The following is a 21,052-nucleotide window of genomic DNA, read 5'->3' on the forward strand; positions in this document are numbered from 1 at the left end:
AGAGTTGATTCCAGGGAGGATGCGCTGCCCCCCATATTTGCAACGATGTCTGTTCTGAAACCACAAACGTGGGTACAGATGTGTGTTCTGTAAGTACAGATGTGTGTTCTGTAAGTACGTGGGAATCAACCGTGCACGAGGACTGGGGGTCTCGTCTGGCACAAAAAGGCCACCGAGCACTTACTGCTCTGGGATGCCAACGCCCTGGGCAGGCCTGGCTCCCCTCCCACAATCCAAACAGAGGACCGGAGGAAGCAGGTGCCAGCCCTGCCCTTGGACAGAGCCGGCCTCCCCCAGGCCTGCATGGGACGGCTGGCCTCTCGGGCCTGGCAGCAGCTGAGGGGAAGCAGGAGAAAAGGATCTTCTAAGCATACAGATGAAAATAATTCAGCCCCCCCCCATTTAAGAGGGCGCTCCCCTGCCTCCCCCTCGGGAAATGTGCTGCACTTGCACAGGCAGAAAGCCTGAGTGGAGACGGCAGGGCAGGGGCCCAACTGCCCGGACACCATTCCTGCGAGGGGGGGACGGGGAACCAGCTGCGGCACCAGCAGAAGGGGGGGACGAGGGGCCACCTGGCTCCCCAGCCTCCCCCCCCAGGACCAAGCAGCTGCTGCCTGACCAGCCCCCAAAGCGGGGAGGGGCTCCAAGAGGGCGCCCAGCAGCTGCCTTCCAGGCCACAGGCCAGCCCCCTCGAGGGCCCCGGCGCCTTCTTGGATCCCGCAAGTGGGACGCTTCTCCCGGCCTCGGCCCGCTCAGCTTCGCCTGGCTGGAAAGGCGGGCGGGCGGGCGGGAGGACGAAAGTCGTCGGCGCGGTTTCGGGCGGGAGGCCGGGCTGCCTTTGGCGCGGCTCGGCGTTGCTCCCGGGCACGGCGGCTCCAGTCGGGCCCGCCCACGGCAGGCTACCACGCGCCCCGAAGGAGCCTATCCTGCCTCCCAAGGTTGCTTTGCGGATTCAGAGCGGGCTCTGCGCGAAGCGGCGCACCGGGCGGGCGACCCCCGCCGCTCAGAGCCGGCGCCCGCGCTGACGCCCCCGCCGGGAGACCCCCGCCCTCCACGGCGCCTCGCGCGGTGCCCTTTTAAGCGCGCTGGCCTCGCCCCCTTTAAGCGGCGCCGCAGCGGCGCATTGTGGAAAGCGGCGGGCTGGCATGCGAGCGGGCGCGGGCAGGAGGGGGGCNGCCTGGCTGCCCGGCTGCCGTCCCGTCCCGGCCTGGGTCTGCGCGGCGCGGGATCGGGGCCATGAGCCCCCGGGGGCGCCGGGCCGGGAGCGCCGCAGCAGCAGCCGCCGCGGGCGCAGGGGCGGGAGGAAGCGGCCGGCGGGCGCGGTCGGAGGGCTTCCCGGCGGGGGCAGCTGCCGCCTGAGCGCAGCCCGCGGCGACGGAGCGCGGAGGCCGCCCGGCCGAGGTGGGGGAGCAGCCCGGGCCGGCCCCACCCACGTCCCCACCCAGCCAGGTCTGGGAAGCGGAAGCGGCGGCGGCGGGAGAGCAGCGGCGGCAGCAGCAGCAGCAGCAGCAGCAGCCGCTCAGCAGCTGCCGAGGCTGCGGCGCCGCGCACAAAGCAGCAGACATGAGGTCAGTACCTGCCGGGCGGCCGCCTTTGTTGTCTGGGCCCGGTCCGGCCCGCCACCAGCTCTGCGCGGCGGGCGGGCGGGCGGACGAGGCGGCGGCGGCGGCGCTCCCGGCTCGTCCCCGCCCCGAAGAAGCAGCCAGTTTCGGACTGCGGCGGGCCCTCCGGCCCTGCCTGGCGGGGTGGGGGGGGGGGCGGCGGGGCAGAGGAAGGGTCGCCTCCCCCGCCTCGCGGGCAGCTCCGACGTGGCCGCGGCTGCTGAAGTTGGCGAAGGGCTGCTGGGGGGGTCTCTCCTCGTCCCGGAAATGGGGCGACTGCTCCGCGTGGGGAAGGGGCTTCGCCGGACTAGATCCTGCCCGCTTTCCGGAGTGGAATGCGGGCTCTGCACGCTCCTTCCTCCGGAAGCGTGAAGTTGGGTAGCCCCTTCCCGCAGAGGCGAGGGGAAGCGAGGGCTGCCCTCATGCAATCCCGCCCCCTCCCCCCGCCAGAGGCACCTGGAAGCCCCGCATGGCAGGCATAATGGAGCCCCCCCGCCAGCTGATGGGCGCCTTTGCAGTCGTGCCCTTTGGCCTCGCTTGCCGTCGCTTCTCCCCCACCCGCCGACCTGGTGGGGGGGGCACACCTGGGACTTGGGTGGGCTTTGGGAGCGCCCCCGCTGCGACCTGGTCGGGCACTTCGGAAGGAAGAGGGGTGCCCAGCGGGGGGGTGAGGGGGTGCGTGGGGCGGGCTGGGCCGGAGCGGAGGGGGGTCTTGCGAAGGAGCCGCGCGGGAGATGGCAGGCTTAGGGGGGCGATCCACGTCACTGTTGGGGGCCCAGCTCGGACTCTCTGGCTATACGCCCCCCCCGCCCCCCGCCCGAAGCTGCCTGGTGCTGGGCTTTTGGTGGGCGAGTGCCACTTGCCCCCACCTGCTCCTCTGCCCATGGGGGAGGCACCGAACAGAGAGCCCTGGCTGCCTGTGTTTCCGGGATCGGCCGAGAGGCCCTTTCCTCACCTGCGCGTGAGCCTACGGGGACTTGAGCATGTGCAGAGTGCTTTGGCCGGGCGCCTCTTGTGGCGAGCGCAGCCCGGGCAGGCCCTGCCAGCCCTTGGCAAGCGGAGACCCAGGCGGCAGGCCGGCGCCCCTCCGCCTCGGGCGCTGCTTCCTGCCTGCCGCCTTAGTCATCGTGGGCAGCCCGGGAGCGCCCCCGCCCCACCTCAGCCCTTCCGCGGGGCGCTCCGAAGCTGCAGCCCCCGGGAAGAGAGGCTCTGGGCGGGTCTCTGGAAGGCGCATCGGTGTCGCACCCGTCGGAAGTCCAGTCGGAGGAGCCGCGGGCGAGGAAGCGCCGTCTCGATGGCCGACCAGGTGGGCCTCGGAGGCGGCATCGCGCCGGGATTCACCTGGCCGGAAGAGCCGCGACCAGAAGCCCGGGGGGACGGGGCGGCCAGGAGCCTCTGCAGTTGTTTATTAGGGGAAGGGTCTTTGGGTCTTGGGCAGGGAGAAAATGGGGCTTGGCTGTTCCCTGTTTTGCAGGGCGTCCCAGACGCATCTTTTCTGTTGAATGGAACCACACAATCCTATCAAATAGATCTCCAGCAGCTTTGGATTCCAGTTCCCATTATCCCCAGTAAGAAAGCCCACAGACATTCTTGTAGCCAGGGAATTATGAAATTCAAGGGTCACTTGGAGAGTCCAGGTTTGGGATGGCTGACCTGCCCAACATCCTGGGTCTACACGCTTTTAGGAAGTGCCTAAGGCTAAGCCAGGCCTGAGAGATAAATGAGCCCTTGCTCCTACTTATGCTGTTAGTTTGAAAGGTATACAATACCTGTACATGGAGGCTCTTATCATCAATAGCTAGAACTAGACAGTCACCTTTTGTGAATTTGCCTGCTCCAGTTCTTATTTGTTTCTCAGAAGCTTGTAAGGAAATCTTGATTTCATTCTGTTTGTGTGTTTGTGTGAGAGAGAAAAATACAAGTCTTGGTAGCCCTTGCAGTTAGTACACAATGGTTAAGTTTGCTAGATAGTTTAGTAAGCTTGGTTCAGAGATTGGGAGGAAGCCAGCTGGATCATTTCTCCTTCTATGTCCCAATGATTCCCTTGGTAGGAGCCATGCGGAATCAAATTTGCTACGACTTTTTCTTCTGGCTGCTAAATAATTATATTTTTAATCATGCTTTCATCCAAACAGGCATACAGGGTTTCCTTCTTCAATGAAAAATTAGTGTTTTTTTTTTATTGAAAGGTGTGCAGTGTCACGTTTTGTGTTCATTCTCTTAACCAGGGATGTCCAGCTTTGGCAATTTTAAGACCTGTGGACTTCAACTCCCAGAATCCCCCAGCCAAAGGTGGCTGGGAATCCTGGGAGTTGAAGTCCACAGGTATTAAAGTTGCCAAGGTTGGACATCCCTGCTCTAACTTTGTTTCCGAAGTTATTCCTGACTATGGATAGGCCCACCTTCCTCATTCTTGTGGGGAGGGGGGTTAGGTGGGAGAGAGGGCCAGGGAAGGAGTGAGGGGACTGGGAAGAGCCAACATGCAGGAACTTAGAAATAAGGCCGGGCTGGAGTTTCAGGAAAAGCACTGATGCATGTAAGGCATCCAGACTTAGTCCTTGTTGGAGCAGCCAGATCAGGGTATAAATAAAATAATTAAAATACTTTTCTGCAAACTTCTGTCAGGTTAGGAGTACAGGCCAGCTCGGAGGCCTCTAGAAACACAAAAGAGGTTTTTGAAGCAGGGCCTGCAGGCTCAGCATGATGACAGACGCTACCCCTGCCTTGCAGCCAGATTAGAGAGGAAAAGTTTTATTCTTTTCTACAGCTGCGGTCCTGAGGCAAAGGCAATAAGCTGCAAGCCTTTAGAATGAGGCTTTTTGAACTTGACAACTACTTGAGGCTGGGTGGACTTCAAGTCCCAGAATTCCCCAGGCAGCAGGGAGGCTGGAAAGTAGAAGGGAGGGAGAGTCTTATGGTCACCCGCTTTGTTTCCACTGACTTTCTGCCTTTCCGGAAAGAAAGTTCACTCAAAATTAGCAAAGAGTAAAGTAGAAAATCTTGACCATTATCAAATCCACTTCCCTTCCCCCCTCCCCTCTCGCCTGCCCCCCCCCCCTGAACCCAGCTGGCGACCCAAGCAAACATACCCTGGAATGGGTGGGCAATTATGGCCCTTTTATGCTGGCTAGCTCGGGAATTCTGGGAGTTGAACTCCACAGTTTGTAAAGAGACCATAGTTGCCCATCCCTCTCCAGGAACCAGAGGCTTGTCCAGAAGTCCTAGAGAGCAAAGAGAATCGCCAAAGTCTCTTTCCAGACTGTAAAAAAAAACACGGGAGGGGGGTTTGTGGTCTGCTTCAGAAGCAGAAGTTGTGGCTGTGAGCAGTTCCCCCCCCCCAGTGGCCTTGGGTCTTGCAGCAGCCCCTGCTGGTTAGACTTCTGGGGAAGGAGGACAGTTGTCCCTGTCTCTCCCCCCCCCTTGCAGGGTGCCTTTCTCAACAGCTTTCCTAGCTGCCTTGGTCTGCGCTGGAGGACTCTGCGGTAGTTTGCTTTTTATTTTGTTGTATTTATTTGTAACTTGCCTGTATTATTTTTATCAATCTCAAGGTGGTAAGCCTATTCCACACACCTTCCTCCTCTGTGAGGTGGGTTGGGCTGAAGGAGAGTAGCTGGCCCAATGTCAACCAGCCAGCTTTCAAACCTAAGGCGGGACTAGAACTCACCATCTCCTAGTGATTGGCCCAAAGTCAACCAGCCACTGCCTTGCGTCAGGCCGGACTAGAACTCACAGTCTCCAGGTGATCAATCCAGAGTCACCTAGCCGGCTTTCATGGCTAAGGTGAGACTAGAACTCACTGTCTCCTGGTGATCGCCCCCAAATCACCCAGCCGGCTGTACTGCCTAAGGTGGGATTAGAACCCACCATCTCCCTGTTTCTAACCTGAAGCCTGAACCACTTAAAGCACTTTCCTGTTTCCTCCCCCCCCCTTCCTCTCTAGCAGGGCAGAAATAGGAGAGGCGGCCCTGGGGCGTTTGGTAAGGGAAGAGGGGGTGGCATTAGTGGGGAGAAAAGCAAGCCCAGTTTGAAGGGGCTTTGGGGGTTTAGAAACTGGTCCAAACTGAATTTTACTTGAGGGGTCCTTAATACTCTCTGAGCTTGGTTGTTTTCTCGCAGACGTTTCATTACCCAACTAGGCAACAGCATCAGTGCTAGTGAGTTTTACTTACTTTAAACACTTTCTCTGCCAGGACACACCCAAGCCTGGTTGTCAGTTCGGATTTTCCCTTCTGCCTTCCATACGTTTCTGTTTTTAAAACCTCTGCAAGTGGAGAGCCGGTCTGAGGGTCACTTCCGGCCGGCTGGGGGTTTGGCGTGCTGCTTCTAGAGCCACCAAGCCTGCTCCTTCCCAAAGCACAGGAAGCTGGGCTTGCCAAATCCCCCCCCCCGCCGTTCCCTTTTTCTCTGTAGGTCTGTGTGTCTGTGATGGGGGCATAGTTCAGCTTAACTTTTGGGACTCCAGGGAGCCGGAGCTGGACGGTGAAGATTCAGCCCAGAACTGAGCAGCCCACATTGGCCTTCTTCAAAGCAGAGCGCAGGGGTGCAAGCCCCTCAGATTAAAAGAGTCAATTCTTCCATGCTTCTGAGCTGCGGAATTTGCTGGAATGGCAGGGCCTCAAACCCGAAGGAAGGTCTGCAACTGGCTGCTTCCCTGTCCGAACAGAAGACGCAGCGAAGCAGCCCTGGTTTCAGAGCAGGGGTGTCCAGCCATGCCCACTTTAAGACTTGGGGACCTCAACTCCCAGAATTCCCTAGGTGACAGGGAATTCTGGGAGTTGAAGTCCACAAGTCTTAAAAGTTCCCAAGGTTGGACATCCGTGTTCTAGGTGGTACCTGAGTGCATCATGTACAGACAGACAGACAGACAGACAGACAGACAGACACACACACACACACACACACACACACACACACACACACACACAAAAACAAACAGAGAGCTTTGTTTTGCCCTTTGAATGAGAGGGCAAAAGACCCAGGAAGCAAAGAGGTCTTATCAGAAACAGCAGACTTGGGGTTCCTCAATGGAGCTTTCCTGTTTGGGGGTCATCTTTCCCAGGTTCAGAGAGCTCTTCTCCCCACCTCCCCCAGGAACGCCCCCCCCACCCAAGCTGGGTGGGAGGGATTAGCAGGAGAAATGGAAAGCAGCACGATATCGCTCTGAATCCAAAAACTGGGGAGTTTGGGAGTGGGGGACGGGGGGAGCTGGCTTCAGACCAGGGAAGTCAATCAAAGCCCAGGAGGGTTTCCTAAGGAGGGGGGGGCTTCAGCCACCCCTTCCTGGCCTTCCTTGCTATGGAGGCGCCTGCCCCACGTGTTGTGCCAAGTCCTCGGCGGCTGATTGGACCTTACCTGCGAATGTCTTACCTGCCAGTTCAGAACAGGTGGTCCTCGGTTTACGACCTTTCGTTTAGTGGCCGTTCCAAGTTACAATGGCACTGAAAAAAGGGACTTATGGCCATTTTTCACACTTATGACCGTTACAGCCTCGTGATCACATGATTAAAAATTGGATTCTTGGCAACTGGTTCGTATTTATGACGGTCGCGGTGTCCCGAGGACACACGATCGCCTTTTGTGACCTTTGAGGAGCAGAGCCGACAGGAAGCCAGGTTTGCTTAACAGCCATGTGGCTAACTTAACGACGGTGATTCACTGAATGACCGTGGCAGGAAAGGTGGTAAAACGGGGCAAAACCCGCTTCACAACTGTCCTGCTTAGCAACAGAAATGTTGAGCTCGGTTGTGGTCTTAAGTCGAGGACCACCTGTGAACGACAACGTCAGTCCCTGCGGTGAAGGAAGCCTGTCTGTCTGCAGAGCGGAGCCCCCTCACCCCCCGCCTGATGGCTTCCGGGAGGCTCATTGTGACCTCGCTCCGGCTTCTGTCTCCAAGCGGGTGGCAAGCAGGGAGGAGGTTCCAGCTGGGCAGGGCCAACCATGGTTGCCCCCAAAATGGGTCCCTCTCAAAGGTTGTAAGGGGGGGCAACACCTTCCTCCTCCCCCTGCCGGGCTTGCTGACCCTGTGGCCCCCTCCCGGCTCCCTATCTGGCCAGGAGTTCCTCTTTTCTCTTCCCCTTTGGGCGCCTGACAGGCAGCCCTTTCCCTGGACAGTCCCCTGCCTCGCCACTTCCTTCCCTCCCCCCCAGAAGCCCAGGATTTCTCTCCCTCCAAGGAGGGGGGGTCCTGGTGGGAGGAAGTCGGGAGGGCCCCCCTGTGTCCAGCTCTTTTTCCAACTTGATTCAGAGGCAGAAGCTCTTCTGAGCTGCTTCATAATAAAGGGGCGGGGCGCTCCAAGACCCCTCCTCCTTTCTTTCCTGGCTCCTTCTAGTTCCCCCCCCCAAAGAATAGCAGCCGCTCTGTCCCGTCCCCTCCCCCCTTTTCCTAAAAAGCCCCAAGTTGAAGAAGCCGGAAAGTGCCGCTCAGCAGGAAGTGACTCAGCTGAAGCCTCTCGGCGGGCGCTGGCTGGCTGGCTCAGAGGCCTGGAGGAGCCCTCTTGAGGGACGCCCCCCCCGCCATCACCTCCTGCTGCCCCCTTGCATTCCCCCCATCAGAGCCCCTGCCCCCCCCTTTTGCCCCAATGGGGCCCTCCAGGCGTTCCATGGGCATATGTGGACCCTTTGGGCAGGTGCTGGGTGCTGCCTCGGCCCCTAGCGGGCCCCTCAGCTGCATCCCCTCTCTGCCCCACGCTGGGGCATTTGGGGCCTGCTCTGAGGAAGGGGAGCAGGGGTCCTGGCACTGACCCGAGGGCCCCCCCTGGGAAGTCTCGGGGTCTCCACACCACCATTGCCTCTTTCCACAGACCGGCTCCAGCTCCTCCGAAGGAGAAGGAGAAGCACTCGACCCAGCTCAGGTGTGGTTGGGGGTGGGAGGGGAAGAGGGGCCCCCGCTCAGCACCCCAGGCCCACTTGGGCCCCTCTGGCTGCAGCTGACACCCTTACACACTGGGGGGGGTAGAGAATGACTTCCTTTCACTGGCCCTGAGGTTGGGGGCCCGGAAGAAGTGGGCAACCCTGCCTCAAGCCTCGAATCCTTGGGGTCGTGGCCTCCTCCCGCAACCCTGACAACTGAGTCCCTGGCAGCACGGAATGGCACGTTCACTTCCCTCGGCAGGATCACGCTGGGCAAGTCAAAGGCCCCTCTGCCTGACCCCCTGAAGAAGACCCAGGCCCAGCAACCGGAGAAGCCCCCGGGCAGGTGAATGTGGCCTGGGGGGAGGAGCGGAGAGGCACCCACCAGGCAGGGGGCATGCTGGTGTGCCCACCTGTGGAAAGGGCCTCCTGGGGGTGGTGGGCGCACATCTGCTGGGCTCCTGCACGGAGCCTTTTCTGCAACCTTCCTTGTGCCCTCCCCCCCCCCCCCCCGCCTGCAACTCAAGAGTCCAGATTGTCTGTGAGAGGCTGAAAGAAACTTTCCCACCTAAGGCTGATTTGGGGGGCAGAGAGCAAAGAGTGTCGGGGCCAGCCTGCTCCACGGCCGCCATTGGGGACAGGCAGGAGGTCTCCAGGCCCTTCCCAGCCCCCCCTCTCACATTCCCACATTCTCCATGGATCCGGCCAGGCCCTGGAACATACCCTTATAAGGCAGGGCTGTTGTGAGGCTGCTGTTTTCCTTGCCTCCACCCTCCGCCTGCCTCCCTTCCCTCTTCCTGCGCCTTCAGGCTGCCTCTGCTCCCTTCCACCCTCCCCAGGTGCCCCTGCCTTGTGCATCCTCGCCTTCCTGCCTCCCCCCCCCCAGATGGGACACCCCCCCACACCAAATCTCATGGGAGAGAGACTCTGCTTGCTTCCCTTCCAGGCAGCAGGCTGTATGGAGGGGGGGGGGCTGATTGGCTGTGTGGAGGGGCTCCTCCAGCAAAGTCCCAGGCAGACTGCATGTATTGGGGGGGGGCTTGTGGTCCTGAGACAGGCTGCAGCCTCCCTGGGGGCTGTGCCTGATGGGGGTGGCGGGGGTTCTGCAGAGGTGGCATTCTGCTCCGCTCCCCAAGATGAAGTGCCAGTCTGTGGGTCACTTCCCATGCTTTTAGAAGGGAAGCAGAGGGTGCCCCCCCAAGCAGCCAGGATCCAGGTGTAGCCCACCTGTCCTCCCCTTCCTTTCTCCCTCTGCAGGCCACCCTCCCCTTCTCTGTAGGAGATGGCCAGAGGGCAGCTGGGTGTTTATGTGGTCATTTCTGGGCAGCGGCTCTTAGTTAAATATTTCTAGACGGACACATCCTTCCTCCCCCCCCCATGGCTTGGGGGTGTGCTTCTCCTGCAAGAGAGCGAGCCCCTCCCCCTTCCTGCCTCCCTGACCTTTGATCGCCTCTGCCCCAGGCCCATCCCTGGCCCAAAGGCAAGCAAGCTTTTGCACAGGGGCCAAATAGAGTCCCACAGAGTAAAACAGCAGCATCATCTCTGGGGCTTCCTCCCTCCCTCCCTCCTGGTGGGCGTTGGGGAGGGGCCCCTACTGCTGCTAGAAGTCCAGTGGGGAGGGGGAGCATTTCTCTGGCCTGGGGGGGGGCTGTCTGCAAGTTTCTGCTGGGTTCAAATGGGAGGTGGTCTCAATATTGAAAGGGGGCAGCCTGTCTTGGACCAGATCAAGAGATCCACCCTGCCCTTCTGCAGAAGGGGGTGGGGGCCCCCACGGAGCAGGCCAGATCATCGTCATGCCGTCCGAGGGGGAGGTTGGGACTTTTCCCCTTGTGCAACAACAGCCTGGAAGGAGCCTCTTTTGACACAACCTTCGGGCTTCCGTCCTTGCATCACTGCACTTGTGGTTAGATTGCGCTTGGACCAGGCGGCGCAAGAACCGAGCATCTCGGAGGGTGCGGGGCTGATTTGACCAGGAGGGGCTTAGGGGGGTGGCATTGCTGAACTGCCATTGATAGGCAAATCCTTGGCCTTTTTTTTTTTTTTTTTTGGCCTGTGGTGGATTCACACACGTTCTGGGCTTAGCTGAATATGCAGCAACAGCCCCAAAAGCTAATACAATCCTTGGTTCTATAAACAGAGGCATAGACTCAAAATCACCTGAATTATTAGTACCGGTTTATAAAACTTTTAATAAGACCAGATCTGGAATCCTGCGTCCAGTTTTGATCACCACACTACAAAAAGGGTGTTGAGACTTTGGAAAAAGTACAAAGAGCAACTAAGACAATTAAAGGCCTGGAGACAAAAATATACGAAGCACGGTTGCAGGATTTGGGTTTGGCTAGTCTAAAGAAAAGAAGGACTGGGGGGGGGGGACATAATAGCAGTGTTCCAGTAGTTGAGGGGCTGCCACAAAGAAAAGGGGGTCAACCTATTTTCTAAAGGATTTTAAGACAAGACAATGGATCTAATCAAGGAGAGAACCAACCTAGAACTAAGGAGAAATCTAACAGTGAGAACAATTAACCAGTGGAACAGCTTGCCACCAGAAGTTGTGGGTGCTCCAACACTGGAGGTTTTTAAGAAGAGACTGGGCAGCCACTTGTCTGAAATTCTATAGGGTCTCCTACTTGAGCAGGGGGTTGGACTAGAAGACCTCCAAGGTCCCTTCCAGCTCCATTCTGAATGTGATGAATGCATTTGCACAATCAATCCTAGCTTGCTTAGGCTTCGCCCACTCGCCCAATAGGTGAAGGCAGTGATTCTGTGGGTTCCATCCAGGTGTGTCCAGCTTCAGGCACCTGTAAGTAGAACTACCTGGCAGGATTAAGCAAGCCCAGGGGCTTCTGGACCACATTGTTCATGGCAAGCAGACGACGCGTGTGCCGTGGGACGGTGCATAATGCGCTGGGGCTTTGAGAGTGGAAAAGCAGGGAGTTGTGTGTGAGCTGCAGCCTCACCTCCGGCTGCCAGGAACCTTCGCTCTCACCTGCCCTACTTCCCCTCCAGGTGTGCCAGGCCTCTGTTCTTTCCCGGGGCACAGAAACTTGCTCAACCTTCCCTTCTAATGAAAGGCTGCCGCTGCTTTCAGGAAGCTGGTTTTTCTCAGTACCTCATTTTGCACGACCTCTTCTTTTTTATTTTTTTTAAACCTTTGTGAGTTGCTGCGATAGTTTTGGACAAATTGCTCTCAGCACCTGGTTCTTTTTCCGAGCAGGGCTCTCCAACCTTGGCCGTGCGCTGGCTGGGGAATTCTGGGAGTTGAAGTCCACCAGTCATAAAAGGGCCAAGTTTGAGGAATGCTCCGCTGGGCTGCTGCCCTCTTTGTCAGACCACAGAGCAGATTCAGAAGCTCCCCGGGGCCTTTGTGGCTTTAACCCTGCCCTTCCGGCCAGCGGGAGCAGCCCAGGAGCCACAGAAATCAATGTCCCGGGCCTCCCCCCCCCCGCCCTCCTCCTTTTCCAGAGAGGCAGCTGTTGGCAGCTGGGCTGGGCTCTGCCCCAACCTGCCTGGAGGTCTGGCTCTCCCAGTTCAGGGGAGGGAGGGGCTGGGCCTGGAGAGCAACTGCCTGGCAGGGGAAGACTGCAGGGGAGGGGGGGGCTTGGAATGTGTCAGGGAGAGGGATGTGCCCTCCTGGGAGGGGGGGCTCCTGCTTTGTTCTGGCTAGGGCTGATTTCCCTGGAGGCAAACGTGCAGTGGCCCCACACAGCTGGAATGCTGCTGCTGCTCCTCCTCCTCCTCCATGGGCAGCTGTGCCTATAACTGGCAGTTTAGAGTTCATCTGTGGGCATTTCTTTCTGTGCCACCCCCAGCAAGGTTTCTTCCATCCCAGGCCTGCTTGCCTGGGCCTTCCGCTTTTCCTGTTTTGCAAGTTACTACAATTCCTCCGGCTTCTTTGAGGAGAAATTAAGAACTCATTGAGCTTTCTTTTCCTTCCTTCCTTCCTCCCTCCCTCCCTCCCTCCCTCCATTTCTCCCCTTCCCCATAGAAGGAAGAAGCTGGCAAAATTAGCCTCCTTTATCTAAATTTCAGATGGGGGGGAACAGGGGAGAGAGGGCCGCAAACAATACAAATTGTTTGACAACTTGCAAATACTTTTGCATACTTCACCCTTAATCCTTTTTTGCATATGGACCACAAAGAGCCCCTCCCTCTCTGACAATGGAAGATCTTATGGGCACTTTTCCTACCCGTGAATTGTTCTCATTCAGAGATGCTGCATCTTCCTGGCCTGAAGGGTTTGGGTGGGTTAGAAATATGAAATGCAAATAAATAAACGTAACCATCTGCAGCTGAGGAGGATTGGCTGGGGGGTGCACACCCCCAAGAACCAGCTGTGCAGCTTCTGATGGGCGTATCGGGCCATGTTGCACCCGGGATCCTAAAGGGGGAGGAAGCCCCTTTGCCCCTCCCTGACTGGCCCTTCTCTCGTCCCCTGAAAGTTCCTTTCTGCAGTTTTGCATTGCAGCTGTAGCTCCAGGGCTGGCCAGCCTGAAGGGGGTCTGGGCTGGGGGCAACTTTGTCTGTCTGTGTGCCCCTCTCAGTGCTGCTCTGGCAACAGCTGCACCCAATTTTTGCCTTGTCTTTTTAACCTCTCTCCACGCTGCCCCACGGAGTTTACATCAAGGGGGTTCAATTTTGGCAACTTTAAGACTTGTGGATTTAATTCCCAGAAATCTGTGAGGGGAATTCTGGGAGTTGCAGTCCACAGGTCTTAAAAGTTGCAAGGTCGGACACGCCTGGTCCACACTTAAAGGTCAGGTGTGAATTTGTAGGCGAACACATCTAACACAAATGCAGGCGAGACGGGGTTTTTGTGACAGATGGGCACCGTCTATGGGAGCAGTGGGGCTGAATTCGGTGGTGGCGAAGGACTGCTGGGCGGGCGGTGTGCCTTATGGAGCCGTGCCCCTTGGCACCACCTCCCCCATTCATGCTTCATCCCCCCCTCCTCTCTTTCTCCCCCCAGCGAGTCTGTGGTCTGCAGCACCCGTGCCACGGTCATGCTCTACGACGACGCCAATAAGAAATGGGTCCCGGCAGGAACTGGTGCCCAGGCCTTCAGCCGCATCCAGATTTACCACAGCCCTGCCAGCAACACCTTCCGGGTGGTGGGCCGCAAGATGCAGCCGGACCAGCAGGTAACCCCCCCCCATGTTTTTAAATATCCCCCCCCAAAGGCCCAAACATCCAAGAGCTGGTCTTGAGGCTGTAAAGCTTCCCCTGCTCACCGGTCTCAGCTTGTGTCCACATTGGGGGGACGAGGCCTTCCTATTCGGGGTGTCTGTGTCTGTGTGTGTGCGCACGCCCTCTATTTTTGCCTCTGTGCACCCCTTAGATTCCCCCTCAGGCTGATGGAAGAAGTCCAAGCTGACTTTCTCAGCCTCTGATTTAAAATCCCGTTCTATTGGGAAGTAGCGTCTTTCCAAGTTGTTACGGGTAATCCTCGACTTACAACCACAACTGAGCCCAAAATTTCTGATGTTAAGCAAAACAGTTGCTAAGTGAGTTTTGCCCATTTCTTGCCACAGTCGCTAAGTGAATCATTGCAGTTAACTTAGTCACACGGTCGTTAAATGAATCTGGCTTCCCCCATTGACTTTGCTGGTCAGAAGGTCGGAAAAGGGGATCACGTGACCCCAAAGGGACGCTGCGACCGTCATAAATGTGAACCAGTTACCCAAACACCTGAATTTTGATCACGTGACCATGGGGCGGGGGGAATGCCGCAACGGTCGTTAAGTGTGAAAAACGATCATAAGGCCCCTTTTTCAGAGTTGTCACTAAATGAGCTGCTGTAAGTCGAGCACTACCTGCATCACAATCCATGGTTAATAAAAAGATGAATTCCCCCAATGGAGCAAAGTGTCGTGGGAAGGCAGTCCTGAATCCAGGGCAGTGGACTTGCTCGCATCCGGAGCCTTTCCTCCAGCCCCGGAGCCCCCAGAACCCCCCAGGAGGGCAGGGAGGGGGGCTCTGCCCGGGGCAGCCCCCCAGGTGCGGAGGGCCTCCTGAGCTCAGCCGCTCTGCCCGTGCCCGCAGGTGGTCATCAACAGTCCCATCGTGAAGGGGCTGAAGTACAACCAGGCCACGCCCAACTTCCACCAGTGGCGCGATGCCCGCCAGGTCTGGGGGCTCAACTTCAGCAGCAAAGAGGATGCCAGCCAGTTTGCCAACGGCATGATGCACGCCCTGGACAGCCTGGATGCCGGTGAGGCTTGATGGGCCGAGGGGGGCGGGCACTGGGGTTGGGGGCGGAGGGAGCTGAGCCAGGGGGAAAGGCCGGGGTCCGCAAGGGAAAGCAAGCCGAGCCCTTTCTGCGCCTCTCCCCGAAGGGTGGGTGCTGGTGGTTTCCATGCCTGGGGGCGGCAAAGTCAGGTGGGTATCGGAGCTGGCAGGCTGTGGGGGGGGGACTGCTTGGCCTGGAAAAGAGCAGAACTGCTGGTTGGACTCAAAGATGGGGTACAAACCTGTTTTTGGGTGGACTGTGTCTCCCCAGGAAACTCTGCACCCCCCCTGCGCCCCACCCAGAACGGACCCACTGCAGATGAACTGGCAGAGCAGCAGAAAAGGTACAGGAAGCCTCTGCCAGGTTGAAAAGTTCCGGGGGGGGGAGGTGGCGGGGGGGGGGCAGAGCCGGAGGTTCCTTGCAACAAGGAGGAAGTTTCTGTTACTTCATCAAACAGGAAGAAAAGGATTATTGTTCTCACTTCACTCGGCCCTGTGTTTGAACAAGCCACACACTTTAAAAAAAAAGAAAGAAAACCACCTCTCCTTTCCCAGCGCGGAAGGTGCTGGGATCCCCTTTTGCCGGGGGGGGGGGGGAGAGCGGGGGCCGCAGGAGACCCCCTGGCCCAGAGAAGTCTCCCTTTGGTGCCCGGCCTGCCTTCTTAGACACCACAAGAATTGCCCAGAGCAGAAAGCAAGGCTGTGTCTGTGATTGTGTGTGTGGGTGTGTATGTGTGTGAGAGATTGTGTGTCTCTGTGTGTGTAAAGGCCCTCCTTGATCAGATTAGCAGCTAATCAGCTTGCAGGGCTCCCTGCTGGGGTAATACCAGCCGATTCGGATGTGCTCCACCTCGTCCCCCTCGTGATGTGTGGCGTTCCCCTTTCCAGCCTCTTGCCCGCCCCTCCGCCGGAGTGAGTGGGGTGGGCCGAGAGGGGCCGTGGGGGGCTTGGGAGCAGGAGGCCTCCCGGGGGGGGGCTGCCAGCGGGCACTGAGGCCTCTTCTGCCCTCTTGATCCCAGGCACCAAGCGCAGCTGGAGAAGGAGCCGCCGGAGCAGGCAGAGCGGGAGCGACGGGGGCCCATCGGAGGTGGGTGCCAGGGTGGGAGGTGGGGGCATCAGCCCCTCGCCTGCCCTCCCCCCCAGGCTTCCAGGATGCAGATAGGGGAAGCCCCTGTCAACTCTGCATGGGCGGGGAGGGGGGCTTAGGGCAGGGATCCCCAGCCTGGCCACTTTAAGGCTTGTGGACTTCAACTCCCAGAATTCCTCAGCCAGAATTCTGGGAGTTGAAGTCCACAAGTCTTAAAGTGGCTGAGGTTGGGAATCTCTGCCTTAGGGGACCTCCCCTCGGGGCGCCCAAAGAATGACCCGGTTATGCCCCTCCCCCACTGGGTGCTTGGCAGAAGCAGGCACTAGTTGGGGAAGAGGGTTCTTGGCTCAGGGGGGGTGGGGGGGATTTTCTGTTCATTTCCAGCTTTTGGGAGGGGGACAAGGCTGCCACAGCTGGGGGCTCCCATCCTTCTCTCTCTCCTTCTCTTGCTGCAGCCCCTCAGGTTGCCCCTCCAGCGGGGGGCCCTCCGCCACCCCCGGGACCACCTCCAGCCCCCCCTGGGCCACCACCAGGACCTCCGGGGCCACCGCCAGGAGCCCACAGCGGCCCTCCCCCTCCTCCTGGGCCACCCCCTCCTCCAGGCCCACCGCCTGGCCCTCCGCCCTTAGGAGGGGGGCCACCCCCGGCCCCTCCCCTCCCTGCTTCCCTGGGCCCAGGTGGAGGGGCTGGACTACCCACCGGCTTGGCCGCGGCTCTGGCAGGAGCAAAGCTGAAGAAGACGGGCAAGGTGAGTCTCCCGTGACCCCCGTGCCAGGCCCCCAGCAGGCCATGGGGGGGGGGAGCTGTGCCTCTTCCTGTGATGGGGCAGCCCCTCGAGGCAGCTTTCCTGCGGGGGTCCCCTGGCAGTGGAGATTGCAGGCAGGGAGAGGGGCTGTGTGTTGGGAGGGCATTGGTTTGGGGGAGCCCACCTCACCCCCGCATCTTCCCACTCCTGCAGGAGGAAGGAGCAAAGCCTGCACCTGGTGGAGGCGCCCCCCCCAGCGCTCCCGGGGGAGGGGGGCTGATGGAAGAAATGAGTGCCAAGTTAGCCAGGCGGTGAGTGGGCACAGCTCTGGGGGGAGGGGTGGCCATTGGGAGGACAGCCTGGCTGTGGGGACTTCTCAGGTTGTGGGACTTTGCCCCCCGACCTGGCATCAAAAGGCTCTGTAGGAGATGGGGGGGGGGAGGGCTGGCTTTGCAGGCCAGAAATGCTGCATCTTGCCCTCCCAGGGCTGAGAAATGGTTTTGTCCAGGGGGGCTGGCTGTTGGTGTGCGTGTCCATGCTCATGGGTGCTGGGCAGGGTCCCCATTGCTGGTCTGGTATACAGTATGGCAAGGGGGTCCCTTGTGAAAGTCATTGGCTGGCAGGCAGGGTGGGGAGGGGGTCTCGAAGGGCAAGGTACCTGCTTCCAGAAAAAATTAACTAATTAGCATCTTACTTCTGCAACCAAAATGATTGTGCCCCTGAAAGTCAGTGTTTTTGCTGCAGAGTTTCAGCTGCAGAGTCTGGGCGTCCTGGAGAGGGTTGGGGGTCTCCCATACAGCCAGTGGCCTGCAGGATGTCTTGCGCAGCTGGGTCTGCATCGACTTGGCAATATGCTTTGGGCACGAGGCATCCTGGCACTCACCCCACCCCTCCCTTTTGGGAGCGATTTCGGTTTCCTCCCCTCCCCCCCACGCTTTGTCTGCCCGTGCAAAGAAGAACCGTTCTGGGAAAGAAGCTTAGCATCTTTCTGTCTCTCCCCCCTCCCCCCACCCCCCAGAAGGAGAGTTGCAGAGCAAGGCGAGAAGACCATTCCCAAAAAGGAGGAAGGCCCTTTGCACGTGAGTCTGGGTGGGGCCCCCAAATGTACCTTCCTACCCCGATCCGCTGGAGGGCAAGGCCTGCCGGCTGCACGTTAGCTGGGGTGGAAGGGGGTCTTTGCAGCCCCTGCTCCCCCCTCCAATACACCGCCGAGCCCCTTTGCTCCTGTGGCTGGGCTGGCCTGCCCACCTCCCGTGGCTGCGTGGCTGTGGCGTGCCAGGCGCCAATCACACTCCACGTCAGACCAGCAAAACCACACCCTCGTACCCCCCGCTTCCCGCCCTCGTGCCCTCCTGGTTCTGCTGCCCCTGCCAAAGGGGTCTCGGTGGGAAGGAGGAAGCAGGGAGGGGCACTGAGGGCGAGTCCGGAGCGCCCTGACCTTTGCCCCTCTCTTTTGCCCCCAGCAAGAAGACGCTGATGCCACTGGTGCCAAGCCCACAGGTGGGTGAACGGGGGCTGGTGCAAGACGTTCCCAGGGGACCCCTCTGGTCCCTGCTGCCCCCCTGGATCAGCACAGGCAGGAGGAGACAAGCCAGCTCAGCTGGCTTAACCTGGTTACTGAATCGGCCCATTTCCTGAGTTTGCCCAACCTGTTAAAATACCGAGGTACTAGAAAGATAGCTAGGATTAAAACTAGCTATCTTTGGCAGGTTGTGTGAATTAGTCACCATGTTTGCAACTGATTAAGTCAACACCCAAAAGATCAGGTCTCCCCAGAGCATCATTTCAATGGGGGGCCTTCTGTCTGGATGGGAGGGTCTCTTTTTAAGGTTTCTCCCCCACCCAAAAAAAAGGTGGAATGTTTTCCATCCTTTCCTCCCTCAAACAGCAGTTATGGATAATCTCTGCCTTCTTTCCTTCAAAAAAACATTCTAGTCCTCATGAAAGGATCCCCCAGGCTTTGTATGAGAAAAGGAGAGCAGGTGCATAGCAAGAAATAGCTGAAGGCAGCTCAACAAGTGAGCCAAGCTGCATGGAAGCTTTTAGTGCTGGAACTCTATAAAGAGGGCGAAGAGCTAAAAAGGATGTCAGGACGAGGGGCTGGGCTGCTTCCCTTTCTGCTAGAAGATCCTTGCAGTTAGCAAAATGGAAGAATCGCTTCTGAGGGAAGACTCTGGACTGAAGCACGAATGGAGAAGATCTCGCACCCAAAACACGCTCCCCACAGCCTTCCCTCTCTTGATCATTACAGATGCCTTCCGGAGACCTTGGGAGAAGTCCAGTACAACCTTACCCAGGTGAGGGGCACTCCCCCCAGTTCCTCCTGACAGCCCTGCAGTGGGAGGGGCTCTTCTGCTCCCCCCCCCAGCCCGAGTTCCTCGCAAGCAGCCCCAGAGCGAACAGGGATGAGCTGAGCCTCCTGTGCACGCACAAGGACCCCCAATCCTCCCCCCACCTCCCAGCCTGCAACTGAGTCTCTCTCTTCCCCCCATCAGGACAGCCGTGAGCCAGAAGATCACTGCGCCCCCCGCCACAGGTCGGCCACAGGTCGGCCACTTTAGGTATCAGGCAGGAGGGGCTGGGAAGCCAGATACGTACAGCAGGGGAGGGCAGCTTGACCGGTGGGCTTCAGCTCATGGCTGGCTCAGGAATTCTGGGAGCTGAAGTCCACTGGTCGTCAGATTGCTGCAGGTGCCCACCCCTGCCGTACAGTGGATTTTCTGCAGACGTTGGGGGCAGGAGCTTTTCTACTTGGGGGCCCCAAAGACCCCAGGATACCCGTCATCCAGGCTGGTTGGACGCCAGGGGGCTGTTGGCTGGAGGGGCTCCAGCTGGGAAGGCTGGGCTGCGGAGTCTCCCTTTGGTTTGCTCACTTCCTGAAAGACCCAGCCTCAGGGCCAGAGCAGGACCCCTTCCTGCCCCTGCTGGCATCGGGCCGAGCCATCCCCAGGCCAGGGGGCAGGGAAGGGGGGCTGGAATGTCTCTCCAGCAAGGCAGAAAAAACGTTTTCTCTCTTCTGCTCCAACCAGCCCGACCTCCAGGGTGGAAATGGTGCCAGGAAGAGGGTCCCAGCCCCTTCAGCCCCTCCCCCCCTGGGATCCTTTTTCCCAGAGCCTGCTAGTTTTGGAGCTGCTGGTGCCCCCACATCTGGCTGCTTTCGCTTCTGGTTCTCTCTGGCTGTTTCTTCAACATCTGGGTGGAAGAGAGCTCTCCTCCCCCCCCCAGGATGAAGCCCCTCCCTTTCTGCTTCTTGGCCTTCAGCGTGGAGACGCTTACTGGAAGGGTGGGCATCTGTGCCCGTCTGCTTTGGACTCCCTCTTCCTGGGTCTCCCACCCCCCCTGAAAGGGCCCTCAGAAGGCCCGGCTCCATCTTCTGCCAGGTGAAGGTGGGCTGTACCTCGGGGCATCCTCTCCACCCAACAAAGGAGGCTATTTGTAGCTCAGGGTTGGACTGGACTGAGGGGGTCCTGGGTGCTCTCTGAGCTGGTGGTTTTCTTGCAGGCGTTTCATGACCCAACTAGGGAACATCATCAGTGCTACTGAAGTTACCTAGTGTGGGTAATGAAACTTCTGCCAAAGAACAGCCACGTTGAGAGAGCACCGAGGAGCCCTCGCTCAGCTCTGTGCAAACAAGCCATTTGTTGCCCCCTGCCAGTCCTGAGCCCTCTACCTGGCTTGGAAGGTGTTGGAGTGGCCTTGGTGTTGGGGGTTCTCAGGAGGGGGGGGCATCTGCAAAGATGGCCGGGTTCTCTGATCCTGGCCTTCTCATCGTCCCAGGATGAAATCTGCTGGAGCCATGACGGCCGGAGAGCCCGCGGGTGGCGCAGGGGATGAATCCGAACTGGAACGGGTGAAACAGGTAAGCCCACGCCCAGCCCTGGGCTGACGCTGCCTGAGACCCTTGTGCAGCCCGGTTCACACATGCTCCTTGCACAGTTAGCCCCTTGCACCATGGGTGCTCCTGGGTGCTGCTTATTCAGGGCTAACAGGACATGGGCGGGATGGGCAGGGGGGGGAGACGCGGTCGGGAAAAGGGGCATCTTGGATGAGCAGCACTCATGCCACCCTGCCAGTGGGACCCTCCTGGTTTCAGTGCTGGAGAGATCCAGCCTTGCAGCTTCTCCCTGGCTTGCTTGTTGTAAGTCACACGCGCGCACACACACACACACACACACACACACACAAAAATACGTTACACAAAGACACAGGTTCCTTTTCCTAAGTGTGCATCCTTTCCCCAGGAACTTCTGCAAGAGGTTCGGCGTGAACTACAGAAAGTCAAAGAGGAGATAATCCAAGGTGGGTTGGAGCCCCATAGACATTGAGGGACATCCCCACCAGCTCTGCCTGGGGATGGTTTGGGGGGCTCCTGGGGTAGAGAAGGCTGACCCAGCTCTGCTGAATCGCCCAAAACTGACCCGAGTGTTTCTCTCCCCCTCTGCAGCATTCATCGCAGAGCTTCGGAAGAGGGGGTCCCCTTAGCCCCCAGACCCAGCCGGTGCCACCCGGAGTCAGCAGTCAAATTCTCCCTCTTGCGCAGAA

General features: G+C 58.8%; 1 protein-coding gene across 1 annotated transcript; it reads left to right on the forward strand.

Moving 5' to 3' along the window:
• Positions 1-1,547: 1,547 nt before the first annotated feature.
• VASP (vasodilator stimulated phosphoprotein) lies at positions 1,548-21,052 on the forward strand. The gene is given in 10 exon segments (XM_015820659.1): positions 1,548-1,568; positions 13,420-13,591; positions 14,493-14,691; positions 14,944-15,066; positions 16,299-16,513; positions 17,974-18,010; positions 18,762-18,807; positions 20,288-20,369; positions 20,752-20,809; positions 20,955-21,052. Coding segments are annotated over 10 exon segments (975 nt in total). The 5' UTR covers positions 1,548-1,563; the 3' UTR covers positions 20,993-21,052.

This window comes from Protobothrops mucrosquamatus, unplaced genomic scaffold, assembly GCF_001527695.2.
Source record: "Protobothrops mucrosquamatus isolate PMUCROS unplaced genomic scaffold, P.Mucros_1.0 scaffold1157, whole genome shotgun sequence".
NCBI lineage: Eukaryota > Metazoa > Chordata > Lepidosauria > Squamata > Viperidae > Protobothrops > Protobothrops mucrosquamatus.